Source organism: Ctenopharyngodon idella, chromosome 2 (genome assembly GCF_019924925.1).
Source record: "Ctenopharyngodon idella isolate HZGC_01 chromosome 2, HZGC01, whole genome shotgun sequence".
Lineage (NCBI taxonomy): Eukaryota > Metazoa > Chordata > Actinopteri > Cypriniformes > Xenocyprididae > Ctenopharyngodon > Ctenopharyngodon idella.
Genome location: NC_067221.1, coordinates 15,291,709 through 15,307,163, shown reverse-complemented (window position 1 = coordinate 15,307,163; position 15,455 = coordinate 15,291,709). Strand labels below are relative to the sequence as shown.

Below are 15,455 nucleotides of genomic sequence, written 5' to 3'. Positions count from 1 at the left end.
GTACACTTTTTTCTACCACATCTTTTCCTTCCCTTCGCCTCTCTATTAATGTGCTTGGACACAGAGCTCTGTGAACAGCCAGCCTCTTTTGCAATGACCTTTTGTGTCTTGCCCTCCTTGTGCAAGGTGTCAATGGTCGTCTTTTGGACAACTGTCAAGTCAGCAGTCTTCCCCATGATTGTGTAGCCTACAGAACTAGACTGAGAGACCATTTAAAGGCCTTTGCAAGTGTTTTGAGTTAATTAGCTGATTAGAGTGTGGCACCAGGTGTCTTCAATATTGAACCTTTTCACAATATTCTAATTTTCTGAGATACTGAATTTGGGATTTTCCAAATATATCAGTCTGTGTGTAATGAATGAATATAATATACAAGTTTCACTTTTTGAATGGAATTAGTGAAATAAATCAACTTTTTGATGATATTCTAATTATATGACCAGCACCTGTATATAGCACATTTCACACACAATGGTAATTCAAAGTGCTTTACATGAAAAAAGGATTAAAAAAAGAATCATAAAATAATACTCAATTCCTAACTGCCTGTGATCAGTTAGTTTCGGGGCGCCCCTATCTGGAATGGAAGAATTCAAGATTTGGGTTTGTGATTTTACACTAGAGCTATACTTCCTGGCTTCTAGTGTCTTTTTACTTCTATGGGGGTGGGTTCTCCTATGTGCTGCCTGCTGGCTCTCAGCGCCCCTCACCCCTAATAGATTGTGTAGCCGTAACTTATGCGCTGTCTGCCTCTGATGGCTTCCAGCGACGTCTTCTTCACTCCTAGTGCTTAAACCCTATATACCGGTTGTTACACAGGTGTAAATTTACACCAGCCTGCGTCCTAGTGTCTTTTTCCTGAATTTTCCTGAATATTCTTGAAAAAAGTGTGCAAAAATTGTGCCTTAGTGGTATTTTTTCACTAGGACAGTACCCTTTAAATGATAAACCTATTATCTACCCCTAAAAGGTGCATATTAGTACCTTAGGGAGTAGTAAAAACCTTTAAAGATTTTTAATACAAAGTATTTTGTGCTATGACTGCAGGGGCGGAAACCTTTAACGTAGCCATGCGCACTTACTAGACATCTCATTCTATCGTCTAATGCTGAGAAGAACTGTAGCCTACAAGCCTCAGGACTGGGCTAGGAAGGTCGTAGACTCACTAGAACACAGCCTTCTAACTGAGAAGCATCCACTGATTGGAGAACACCTGCATACGTCTATCGTTTTCACTGTTGAATTAACTTTTTCACTGTTTCGCTGACATTTTGATTAAACATTACAAGGTAAAAATAAAAAATATAAAAATGAAACGTGCACAGATTAACTGTTCACAATAAGATCTATATGCATTTAGAAAATATATGCATGTTTTTCATTTTTCCTTCTATGCCAACCTGTGTACTACCTTTTAGGGGTAAATAATAGTTACCCCTTTAATTGTACTGCCCCAAAGACAAGCAATTTTTGCTCATTTATTTTCTGAGAGTGCTCAAGTGTGGTTGATTATTGGTTTTAAACGGGAGATTCGTCAGCTTTGCTGTTTTAACATTCAGGAGTTCACTCACGACCACTTTTTGAGAGATCAATGCAAGGTGTGAATCTTTAGAATGATAATTATTCTTCTGTAAAGTGTCTTGCGAACAATAAAACCCTTAGCCTACGTCTACTGATATATCTGCCCTCTCGATGAACATTGACCTGACACATAGTGGTTTAGGTGAGTGAACTTCCGGTGAAGTCCACAACCTCTTCTGTTCTGTGTGCGTGGCGAAGGCGGGACGTGTGACGTAGACCGGCTGGAGCTCGAGGTGTTTATTGTTCCTTCCCGTCGAGAGGAGAAAAGGGCTGGCTTAGCGGAGGCATATATCACACACACTTTCCCTGCGGTTTTAGCTTCAAGGAGCCATTTTAGTAAGGCCAGAGCAGGTTGATAAAGGACCGGTTGGCCATGGCGTACGCGTATCTCTTCAAATACATCATAATCGGAGACACGGGTAAGCAGCGACAGCGAGTCTGTTATTTCCGCAGTGTTGGAGTCAATGACGTGGTTCAAGCAGAGGCGCGAGGGGTGGGAGGACTGACAGCCTGTGTTTTTTTCTTTGCCTTTCTCTCCATCTACCTCATTAGCTCTTTGGCTAACTCTTATCACATACATAAAGTTAATTTCTAATCGTGTGCTTCATGTCACGGCAGCGGTGTGAGGTTATAAGGCTGCCACGGTCTTTTGTTTTCTGTTGGGTGGGGGAAGCTAGCAGGCAAGCTAAACGCTGCTTCATATCATCTGTCTGCCTCAATAACAACAGCGGCATCCCTGATTTCTATTAGCATGACATGTAGAGCGAAAAAGCAACATGCTGTGTACGTGTCAGTACGCCTGACTCAATGTTCGCTTGCTTTATTTACATCTTTTTCTAGTCCATTTAAAGGCCACAACCTGGCTAGTTAGCCAACATCGCTAGCAGCTATTTACTCTTTATGAAAATGGCGTTGGCTCAGTCGCGTTTTATCAGAGGATAAAACATTTAATGAGCAATGACTATAAAAGAAATTCCCTTGTTTTATTACTCAAGTCCCACATTTATCGGTCAGGGTCATACAATGTGTATCTCAAGGCTGGTAACCCCGTAAATTTGTGGCCTGCTAGGGTTCTCACTAGATTTCTGTCACTGTAGGCCTTTCCCCAAGAGATACGGCAACAGCAGATAATGTGTTTCTATCTTTAAACGTGTTTATCTGTCATTTACGTTAGTTACGAACAGAAGTTTTCTTTTTTTTCCTCAAAAAATTAATATTTAACCGATAAAATGAATACATTAATGCTGAGGAGGGTGCTGATGTTTAATTCAACCCAGCACTCTCTATATGATTTTGCATCCACGTAATTCCAGTGAATGTTCTGGACCTATTTATATTATTAAGTGTTATTAACTACTATGTATTAACATTAAAATTAATAATTCGATCCCATGCACTTACTGTGTACATATGTTTTCACGTTTTACTTGTATTTATAAATACCTGCATGTAGTTACTTTTTAGTTTCTAGTTATGTCTATAATTACGTTTATAGATGTAGATATATAATTACACTATAAACCTGTCCCTAAACTTACCTGTCTCCCATTTCAATAGCAGCAAAAGTGTTTTGTTAATACAACATGAGTGCAATAAGTAGGTTGTACCTAACTTTCCTTTTTTTTTTTTTTTTGACAAGTACATAGTAGTTAAAGACACCTAATATAAAGTGGGACTAGGACCTTTTTTGTCCTCTAAATAATGCTGTGATTTATCTTTCCTACACAAATTAGCTTATAATGATAAAACTCAGTGTTTTTACATGGGTACGGTCAATTCAACTGTGCAACCAATGTTGTATTGAGGATTTTGTTGCACTGACGTACACAGCGTTAAAATAATCATAAGACATAATAAATGCATCCTGAAACTGGTGCCTTTTGTGTTGCAAATGTAACCTTCAACAAGCTTTTCATTGACAGAATAGGTAAGTTTTCTTCGTTGACTATGAAGTGTCTTTTCTGCCTCATGTAGACGTTATCCCTTTTGCAAGTGCAGAACAGCAGCTAAAGTTTTTTTTATTATTATTATGCATTCATATATGCAAAATAGTTTTTTGCCCACGTTAAGTGTTTGAGAACATATTATGATTATATCATCCCTGAGCTTGATTTACTTTTTTCATATTTCTCTCTCTCTCTCTCTCTCTCTCTCTCTCTCTCTCTCTCTCTCTCTGTGCTCAGTGTGACAGATAACATGCATGAGTTTAAATGATAGTTCAACCAAAAATGAACAATTCTGTCATTCACTCGTTCTCATGTTGATCCACACTTGTATGACCGAGTTTCCTCTGCAGGACGCAAAAGAATAACCAAACAGTTTTGGTGAACATTAACTTCCATTGTATGAGACTAAAAACCCTGAGACATTTCTCAAAATATCTTTCTGTTCCACAGAAGAAAGTCATTCAGGTTTGAAATGAGGGTGAGTAAATGATGAAAGGATTTTCATTTTTGGGTGAACGATACCTTTAATTATCTAGGCCTAATTCTAGAATAGGTTGTACCATAACATCTGATGATCAGTTTGTTGTGGAGCCAAAGCATTACAGCATCTTGCCCAACTCGACACTTCCACTTGCACAGTTGTCTACAGTGGTTTTCTACCTTTTGTATCAGGCTTGGGCTGTGCTCAAGGCAAAAGCAACCATCATATAAACTCTACAATGCCTAATGCATTTCATAAGACTCTAAACAATAGTAAAATTGTGTTTTTCAGTCTTCGTTTGGTTGTAAAAGTGATTTGTTAATGTGTGTAAACAGGCTCATGCCTCTGCTTGTTGCTCAACCCCAGTTAGTTGATGCTCATCTGAAACTCGATCTAGCTAGTCATTGCTAGGCGTTGTGAGATTGCATTTAGTCTGGTTTGTGTTCATGCTTGAGGTGTAGGTTTGCAGTGTTAAAACTGTCACAAGGTTTGGTTGATTTCTGGACAAACTATATTTGCATCTATTCATTTAGCAGACACTTTTATCTTAAGTTACCCACAAATGAAAATAAAATAAGCATAAGAGATTAGTTTAAAGAGGCGCAACTATACAAGTAGTGCTACTTTATGCTTCCCTTGAGCACTAGAACTTCTAGGCAAGTCCAGAACAGCAGAGAACATTATGATTAACCCTTCCCTGTGAGTTTGATTTCAGATGCTTACCATGACTTTACTGGCATAGATAATACTAAAGGGTTAGATTGAAGTAGTAGCATCTAGCTGTTGCCACATTATTTGTTGTCGTCACCATTATGTACAAGAGACAAAACATCACAAGTATTTTGTGAAGGCTGTTTTTTTTTTTTTTTAAGTTAGTTACTAAATTGTTCTGTAGGGTCAGTGTAGTGTTTGCTGTAGGTGAGTCTGCACATTACACATTGTAATTTCATCATTGTTAGGTTGTCTCCAAACATCTCTCTTGTGAGCGCTCTTTGAATGCGGCTCACTTGCTTAGCAACGGCTGTTGCTCATGGTAACGCCTCCTCCTAATGTCATAAGCATTTAACCTGTTTGTGTATCATGGCAGATCCTCTAATCACATTTTGGTGGATGAGTTTATTTAGTTATGCCGGTAATATAAAATGTCTTGAACTGATGATTTTTTACTCAAATAATGTAGTTAATATCTTATAGAATCAAGTTCATATAAATTAGCAGGTGACATTTTGTTAATGAATAAACAGGTATGTAGTTTAAAGTGTAGAGAAAACCTTTTTTTTTTTTTTCTATTTTTTACGTTCACAATACACAGTGAATATTAAAAAGAAAATAGGATATGAGAAATGTCTTTGTTTTTGCTATCAATCCATCAGGTAATTGGTTTTACATGCCGTGGTCTCAAACTCATCTGCTCTAATGTAACTCATTTAAATTATTTGTCTTTTTTATTTGTCTGATATTGATCTTAGTGCATGAGTTTTTTTTTTTTTTCCCTCATTCATTTTATCAGTAGAATAATGAGATGGTCTTACAATGGCTTTAATTAAACCATTTATGTTTATGCACATTGTTGGAAAATGAGGTGAAAAGGGGAAGCCAGTTTTAGCCTCACTACAGAAATGACCCCATCACTTTTTTAAAAAAATTTCAATTAAATCCTGAACAAATGATTTTGATGTAATGGGATACAGCAGATGTATAGGCCTGAGGCTAATTGTGGCCATTCACGCGTGACCCTCTGTGTTTGCTTTGCAGGTGTGGGGAAGTCGTGCCTATTATTACAGTTTACAGATAAGCGCTTTCAGCCAGTGCACGATCTCACTATCGGTAAGGCTCTTTTAACCCAACCACATATTCTCTCATTAATTAAAACAGCAGTAATGGGTCTCATTTTAGCACAGGAAGCAGACTGGTGCCAGTCTCCTTGGTGTTTTTTTGTAAGGAACCTTCTAATAGCACATAATAGTGAAATTTGTTTTTTGTTTGATGGAGCTGCACAAATTGAGAATCACGATTCTGAATAGACAACTAAACAAAATAACATGTAATTTACTAGAGGTTCTAAAATGTTAATTGCTGCAGACTTTTTAAAAATATATTGAAGTAATTTGAATTATTATTTTTTTTTTAAATCAATTTGAATGATTCAGTGACTCATAATAATGATACTGTGTGGTTGAAAAGACTGTTTGTGAAGCTGTTTCATATCTATACATGACAACTGCTCTCTCTGGTTCAGCGACAGATTTTAATCTTTCGCTGTGATCGTATTTGTCAAAGGTTTAATAGACATGGCCGAATCACTTTCATTTAGCAATAAGATCCCATGTGTGTGATCATTTAATGATTAATCATGTACATATATTGTTTATAGTGTTGTAGCCTCCATCCACTCCATATGAGCCCATTCCACAAAACCAAAAAAGTTTTATATCACTAATACTTTAAAATGAAAGAGTTGATCCGTAGTGTTAATGCAAATTTGAGGTGATGTGTTCACTGCCCTATGCTGTTGCATGAGTCATGAATCAAGCTCTGCCTTCATTTGTGTTGACAGGTGTTGAATTTGGAGCACGAATGATCACTATAGATGGCAAACAGATAAAACTTCAAATCTGGGATACGGTAAGATTACAGTCATCTGATTTTTCATGCATCTTATTTATGCAGATATCACAAGTTTGTTTCTCAGTGTGATCGTTTAGGTCAAATTAATGCCCTTAGTAAATATTATGAGTGTTACCATGCTTGTGAAACGAAACTGACACAGTTGAGACAGTGTTGAGGGAACATGTGTTTCCTGAGTAGGCAGATTTGGGCATACAATAATGCCAATGCAGCAATATGCCTGAGGCTGCTCATGGGAGCTCAGTTCTGCTGTCAGGTTGTTTTGGGCCAGTTAAACATAAATATCATGTGACTAATGATTCTAGAGACACAGGAAAATTGTCTTGATGATGCTTATTGGCACCAAAATAAGTCCCAAGCAGTTTAATAGTGACTATAATGTGCTTTGATGTCAAAGGCAGCAAACAGAGAGAAATAGAGGTTAATTTCACCGTTTTAGAAGCCCTTATAATTTTTTTTCCAGAATCCATAGATATTTTTTAATTGCTGTCAATAGAAGAAGATGTTTGCAGCCAAATGTTGTAGTTATGACATGAACCAACAAGACATCCATTGATTCATCCTCTTTTTCTTAAGCCCTGACATGTCAACAAACCTAATGTCTTGTTCAAAATGATTGACAGGGAGAAAAGATTTCTAACTTGTGTTTCCTTGCTGTATGCCACTCTCCTGGCCTTTTGTTTGTTTGTTTGCAGTTTGCAGCACCTGTTGAATTGAAACATGTTTGATTTCATAAGATTCCGATTTCATTGAGATCTGTGGGAGATTAACGCTAGTATGTAAACAAAATTACACTGGCTGTAATGTTTATTTTAAGGTCTCTTATGTACACCAAGGCTGCATTTATTCGATCAAAAAATACAGTAAAAGCAGTAATATTGTGAAATTTTAAACTATAACTGTTTTCTGTTTTATCATATTTTAAAATGTAATTTATCCCTGTGATGGTAAAGCTCATTTTTCAGCATCATTACTCCAGTCTTCAGTGTCACATGATCCTTCAGAAATCGGTCTAATATGCCGATTTGCTGCTCAAGAAACATTATTATTTTATATTATTTTTTCTTTGAATAGAAAGTTCAGAAGAACAGCATTTTGAATTATAATAATTGTTTGGGCTGGGATGATACACCTATCTCCCGATTCGTTACTATCACGATACTTGGGTGCCGATATAGTATGAATTATTTTAAAAAAATTGTGATTCTACAAGTATTGCGATTCTTTTTGTTTGCTTTTTTTCTCTAGACCATGGGAAAAAGTTAACTGATACACTTATGCATGATGGTGCAGGTCATATATCCATAGATATGTCCACTAGTAAGAGATGACATCATGTAATACTCACCAATACAACTCATATTGCCCTCTAAATTTCAAATATTGTTAAAGGCAAGTAAACTGTCAGTAATAAAATAAACAAATAAGCAAATTACAAACAATAGCACAAATACAATGGAACAAACAAATAAAATAAACACTGCCTTTCATGTTTTTCAAGTAAGTCTAAGAGTAATTTTCAGGTAGAGAAAATTAGTAATCAAATGTAAAATAGCACTAAATAGTCTTAACTGTATATATTAGATATATAGATTAATCCTTATTAAAGTTACGAAGGTTTAGTCAAGAGCAGTGTGTTGTTTTTTTGTTTCGTTTTTTTTTCTCTTTGTCCTCAGTTGTTTGATTAACATTAAAACTAAGACAGCAGCAGGTTTATTAGGCTGCTGTCACTTTAAGAGCTGCATGGACCAATACACTTACACATTGTTTTATTTCTCAACTGTTTATGTTCACTTCAGATATAGCAGACTTTGTTTACTAAAAGATACTCGCAGAGACTGGCATTTTTTGACGTAATTTTGTGTGACTATGTCTGTTCAAGCACAAGAAGATGTGAAAGAGCTCAATTCAGCATTCCCACGCTGTCTGAGAAGCGGCTTTCAGGCTGCACGCTTCAGATGTATGCACACACAAAACTTCTCATGCTATTGAATTGAGTTATCTTTTGCGTCTTCTTGCAATTAACATTTAAACTGGTAATGCTTAAAAACACGTGCAAATGATAAACTTTCATGATGCAGCACTGGCCCAATCAGGCAAGTGACAATTGCGTCAACTGTCCCAAGCGACAGTCGGGCTGTCCTTTTATTTCAGCAGAGGGCAGGCTCGACAATAAAAGAGATTCTGCCTCGTCTATAAGCAAGGACTAAAATAAACCAATTTAATATGAATTAATATCAGTTCTGGAATTTAAAAAATGATTTAAAAATTGTAAAAAAAATTAATAATAATAATTCCGATAATTAGCTGAATCGATTATTTTTATTTATTTATTTTTTTTGACCCCAAACCTTTGAACGTGTGTGTATATTTTCTTTCTTTTCCTTTTTTTCTGGTTATCACTGCAGTTCTTCATAGTGAAAGACCTATTCAAAATATTTCGGTGAATTGTGTAGACTTCATTCTGTGTATTTCAAAATATGCCACCCAGAATATAACTTTATTTTTATAAGCATTCCTTGTAATTGGTTGTATGTTTGTTTTATTTACAGAGCTTTTAAAACCTTGTCTCAAATGACTTTCAGTTCTTTGTCAGCATGCATAAATGTTTACAATAAAGCAGTCAATATTTTGAGATCATCATTGAGCAGACTTGTTTAATCTTTCTTGTATTGGAAATGCAGTCATGAAATGTTAATAAAATAAAATGCCTTAGCTGCGCACAAACATTTTGGCCAGCAGAGGGAGACATCATACCAATGGCCATGATGTTGTTCATAGCGTCAGTATTTGTTGTACATATCAGATGTCTTGTTTTTTTTTGTTTTTTTTTTCTTTTCATTTGTACACTTGTATATTCTTAGACGGTAACTAAGAGACACCAACACCAGTTTGTTTGTTTGTTTGTTTTTTATGTGTAAAGGCGTCTCTTTGCAACGTAAATGAAGTCACATTAAATGTTAAAAATATGTTTTCCTGTTTATAGCCAGTTTGCATGGGTTAAGCTATCTTATGAAAAATCTAATGTCGGGATAATTAGGGGTAATCATGCGGTGGTTGTTTGGTGTGGGTTCGATGCGATGATGTCACCTAGATTGTGCTGTGTCTTTAAATGCACCATAAATAATTCATTTCAAGGTTATTTCAACAAGCTCTGTGATAAAACTAGAGAAGATGGGGGGAGTGTTGGATGAAGTAACAGGAGAAATCTGCATGTCTGGCCTTCCTGTAACCTTTCACTCCAGCAGATGGCAGGCATAACAGTGTCATTCATCATTTATTCACAATGGGCTCCATTAACTCTAATGTTAACAGCTGCCCCAGGGAATGGATTATTGAATTCAAATACGTGCTCCTGGCTTATTTGCCTGCTGTCAAAGGGGCTGGGTTGACCAGAGGCCACCTTATACCATGACACTCCGTTGAACGGTGGCCGTACGCTGGGGGCCGGTAGATTCGACAGGCGTCAGTGAGACTCTAGAGAAGTGTTGTGGTGTGGAGAGTCGACGGAGGGTCTGTGCATGTGAAGTCACTGTGGTCTTTTAGAGCTGGAGTTCCCAGAGCAACACCAGCCTGGAGGGATTGTGGTGAAGATGGTTTACGCACAGAGTGTAGACACAATATACCCAGTGGACATTGTTGGCACCTTACTGTTCCTTATAAACGGGCTTTTACTGATGGTGTGATCCCTGTGTCTGTGTGTTTCAGGCCGGACAGGAGTCCTTCCGTTCAATCACCAGGTCTTACTACAGAGGTGCAGCTGGGGCTCTGCTAGTTTATGACATCACAAGGTGAGACCAAACTCATACGACTGTCATATTTCTCTTCTGCTCCTCTGCTTTACTATCTTGTCTAGTCCAGTTTCAGTACTTCACTACAAAATTATTCTTATTTAATTCACTCATTTAATTTATTTTTTTATGTGTGGATGTTTGTTACATTTGCAGAAGGGACACTTTTAATCACTTGACAACTTGGTTAGAAGATGCTCGTCAACATTCCAACTCTAACATGGTCATCATGCTCATTGGAAATAAAAGGTCAGTGTACATCATTTTTATTGTTGTTGTTATTGGTAGAAATAGTCTATTTTTATTATTTATCTAGTACATATTGACATAAATATCTTTGATATATACAGTTTAATTACAGCAAATGAGATGAGAGAAATAAGAGTACATCAAATTTCTAAAATGACCATTTGGATCTAAACTCTGGTGTAAAGTGGTTTACACCACATTTAATCACTTAAAGTTTTCCATTTTCAGTATATTATCTATTGACATGACATTTGATTTAGTTCTTTTGAACCTTAAATTAATCAAATAATCCTGAAACAAAATATATCAGTTTCCACAAAAATATTAAGCCGCACAACCATTTTCAAGATTGATAATAAGAAGAAATCTTTATTGAGCACCAAATCAACATATTAGAATGATTCCTGAATGATCATGTGACACTGACGACTGGAGGAATGATGCTGAAAATTCAGCTTTGTCATCACAGGAATAATTAACATTTTAAAATATTAAATATATAATATCAAATAATTAAAATGTACATAAATAAAAATATTTAAATAGAAAACGGTTATTTCAAATTGTAGTAATATTTTACAGTATTACTGTTTATACTGTATTTTTGATCAAATTAATGCAGCCTCGGTGAGCATAAGAGATTTCTTTAAAAAAAAAAAAACATTAAAATCTTACTGACCCCATACTTTTGAACTGTAGTTTATTTCAGTCTAGAATAATCTGATTTTGTTTCCTCGTGCCAGTGATTTGGAGTCACGGAGAGAGGTGAAGAAAGAGGAAGGAGAGGCCTTTGCCAGAGAACATGGACTGATCTTCATGGAGACTTCTGCAAAGACTGCATCAAACGTAGAAGAGGTAAAACAGCTCTTGTGTGGCTCAGAGGTCTTCAGTGCCTGTGTCGTGATTTATGCCTGGGTTTTTGTGTGAAAACATGTGCACATACATGCATATAGATAACACCCTAGGGACACACAGACTGGGGAGAAAAACATTCGGATCTCTGCGATGGAAGCCAAGAAGCTAAAGCAGGGCTTAGAGCTGGCTTTAAAAGAGTGGGGATGTTAAATTGTGGAAGTCCCTCCCCCATCCTCCCACCCGAAGTCGCCTCAATGATTAATTTGTCTCATTAGTGTCGTGTGAATTCTTCTGACCCTTCCCCCACCCCTTTATGACGTTTCAATCTCCTATTTAAGGTTCATGCATATTCATAGATTCCCTGCCCCACACACATCCATCCGCGGATACAAGCGCACACATCTGTGGCACTCGCTCAGCCATCTATTTCTCTCTCGGTGGTAATTGAGCCACAGAGGACTGATTGCTCTGGAGAGCTGAGAGGCAGTTGCACCAAAAAGCAAAGCAGCTCTGTTAATTAGGCTACAAAGTGCCAGTGGCAGGTTTTAACACTTTAAAGGTGAGCCGTGCACACGGCCGTATTTATTTTCTTTGGGTGACCAATGTGTGCTCAACTCCAGTAATAATAGACACCATTACTTTCAGCCAGATGGGGGCACCAGCCTTCAACTGTAAAGACCTTGACGGTTTGAACATTTCAAGTTAATCCTATCTGTTTTATCTGACTAATTTATTTCTGAATTATATTGATTCCAGTATGTAGTATTGGCTATGTTTTGCATTGGTTGCATTTAATTGTGTATTGAGTTCTGGATTAATTTATCATCTAAACCAGTTAAAGGATGGTATTTTAATCACATGGATAAAATATGGTTTCTTTTTGTTTCAGGCATTTATCAATACGGCCAAGGAGATTTATGAAAAGATCCAGGAGGGAGTCTTTGATATAAACAATGAGGTAACCCATATGACAAGGAAGCGCATTCATTGTTTGTTTGCTTTTATAACTTAAAAAAAGTAATTGGGTCAAGAGGACTTCCTGTAGCATTACACTGAAATTTAAACTAAATTTACAGTCCTTTTCCAGGGAGGTGAAATGTGTAATTTGTCTAAAATACTTGCTACTTTTTCCTACTTAATATACAGAGACAGTGTTAAGTAAGAGATCCATAAAATGAATCCCCCTAAAAGTAAACATTGTGGCTCTGTGACCACTTTGGGGCGATCCAAACTATAGTGCTTTTATTTTTTTCTTTCCTAATTTAATTCAGTTTAGTGAAATTTAAATGGTGTACTTCACCTTTTAATTTTAGTGGAAGCTCCTGCTAATATGACAGACACTTTGTCATTGTTTTCCATCAGTAAATGGGTTTAATAAAAGGGTAAAGTCATATACTAGAGTCTCACATTGGATGGTTGATGCACTTTGTACTGTGATGTTTTCCCACAGTAGCCACATTGTTGTCCTCAAATCTATGCAAATTCAGATGTAAAAGCCAATGGAGCATAGCAGATATTATTGTACTGGTTTGCACGTGATACAGGCATTGTAACAGCCCATAAAATGTTTAGGAATGTAATGGTGGTGTATACTTGTACGATGACAAACGCATATACAGCTAAAGTTAGAAGAAGGAGCAAGGTGACGACGAACACAGATCTTCTCCAGGGAAAGTTCCACAAAAGCCCTCCGGCCCTTCTGTTTCTCTCTACTGGCTGGTAGCCAACACACAAATTCCTCACATCTTGTAAGTTTACAACCGGTTGGATGGAGGTGAGCCCACTGCAGCTTTTTTTATTGAAGTAGTAGGAAGAGTTTTCTTTAAAAAAAAGAAAAGGAAAAAAAGTAAAGGCACAGCGTCCAAACCGCATCAGCTGATAGAGATTCTGGCCAGGAACCTCAAGGCTCACATGTGAGCTCACCCCAGATCACTATAAATCAGATTTGGCGCAATGAGGAGTTTCCTGAGAGCATTACAAAAGCACAGCTTCGCTACGGCATGTCTGTTTTGAACACAAGCCCGCTTAAGGGAAAAGTTGGCGTGGTGGATGCCTTTGTGTGATGAATGAAAGTGCCACCAGCTTGGGTGTGTGTGTGTGTTTTTAAAGCTCTGGCAGGTTTCCCTACGTCTCTGTGTTACCGCTGGAATAACACTCCAGAGGTTCTCCCGCCTCAGTGCTGACAAAAGCGGCCCACAAATTCAGGCCTGCAGGGGCTGGTATTTTCTACTTAATACAGCGTTATGTGACGGTACAAAATCACCATCATTTCACATGGATTCTTTTCACTTTTGGAAGCAGAGGTTCAAATTGTGTGGTCTCTTGTCATCTGAAATGGAAATGAGTGTTTAAATGTTTTTATTTGTGTGTGTGCAGGCTAACGGCATTAAAATTGGACCCCAGCATGCTGCCACCAACTCCACGATGGGCGGCAGTCAGGGAGGACAGCAAGCCGGAGGGGGCTGTTGCTGAGCACTACCCTTTACCCTCCAGTCTCCTCCACGTCCCCCTCCGCCCCTTACGTTTCTACTGGACTGGTCGGGCTCACTAACATTTTCTTAACCTCCCACAGCCCAGACCCCGGATTCAAATCATATATTAGATGGCTGTCCAAAACAAAACAAAAAAAAAATATTTATAAAGTCCAGGTCCTCTTCAAACCTCCTGACAACTCCTGAAGCCTGTTTGGGCTACAGAAGACATTATATGGTTACTAGTAAGGAAAAAGGCAGGAGCTTTGGAGTTATTATGGTAAATATATTCATGTTTGTTTCTCAGCAAATTGTTTTTTTGTTTGTTTTTTGTTTTGTTTTTGCCCATTTGACTTCAAGCTGAACTGTATTAAACACTACAAAGTCATCTATAGTATTTTAATCAGTTTATGTGGGTGAATTCAATGAAAACTGTGGTGAACCCTGAAGTCAAAATAAAAGGAACGTAGAGCTGGTCTAAAAAAAAAAAAAGGAACAGCTGTTATCAAAGTGAAGAAGTTAAAAGAAGAAAAAAAGCAGGACTGTTTTAAATCTGTATTTATCATTCACATTCTGTATATATAGTTATCATTTCTTGCTTTGGTGTACGTTGACCGAGCTAGAATTCTGTACTGAATTTGCTTAAATTCTATACTGTATGAATAGAGCTTGAAACTGCAACAGTATTGCGATATTTCCAAAACCGCTTTGACACCATTTTAAGGTAATCTTTTACTTCATTTATTTTAGTTTGGTCCTGCCATCTGCCTTGACCCCTCGTATACGTGCACCCGATCCTCCTCTCTGTATAGAAACTCTGGCTCTATATACCTATTTTAATGCCAAATTTGTGTTTACCTGTGTTCTAAAATCATGGCTCCAGATATGGATCACCTCCAGAACTAGATCTGCTGTTTGCCTTAAAAGATTTTGGGACGTCGAAACAATAACATATTCATGTTACACAGGATCATTTCAGTCATTACGTGCAATCGTATATTGCATATGATAACGCTAGACTCACTTATCCATTAGACAGACACTCACGCATACATGCCTGTACTTATATATCCATACAAGTCGTCACATATGCATGCATTTGTATGCATATAAATATATCTATTGTTTTTCCTTTCTTCAAAATTAATTTTCTCCAATGCAGTCCGCTGTGTAAAGTCAGTGCAGATCCACATTAATTTAGGTGTCTGAGTGATTGTGTAAAGACTTGCTTTCTCTTGGCACTATGTTGTTAATAGATATACGGTGAACATCTTGTCTGTTGTGAAAGGGGTGTGATAAAGCCAAACCTGGAGTAACTTTGTGACCCTCAACTTTATTTGCTGTGTTCTCAAAATGAAATGCTATCACGAAAAATATAATAAAACCTTCTAAACTCAGTTTGTTTGTGTGTAGTTTTTATACAACGGGACTGGCTTTGTGTTTGTTTGCATAC

General features: G+C 37.2%; 1 protein-coding gene across 1 annotated transcript; it reads left to right on the top strand.

Annotated features, from left to right (window-relative positions):
• The first annotated feature begins 1,773 nt into the window (after positions 1–1,773).
• On the top strand, positions 1,774–15,399 carry LOC127496865 (ras-related protein Rab-2A). Its single transcript, XM_051864752.1, has 8 exons — positions 1,774–2,000; positions 5,764–5,835; positions 6,566–6,633; positions 10,345–10,427; positions 10,584–10,676; positions 11,420–11,531; positions 12,421–12,489; positions 13,908–15,399. The coding sequence occupies exons 1-8, from the start codon at positions 1,955–1,957 to the stop codon at positions 14,001–14,003; spliced, it is 639 nt and encodes a 212-aa protein (XP_051720712.1). The 5' UTR covers positions 1,774–1,954; the 3' UTR covers positions 14,004–15,399.
• The last annotated feature ends 56 nt before the right edge of the window (positions 15,400–15,455 follow it).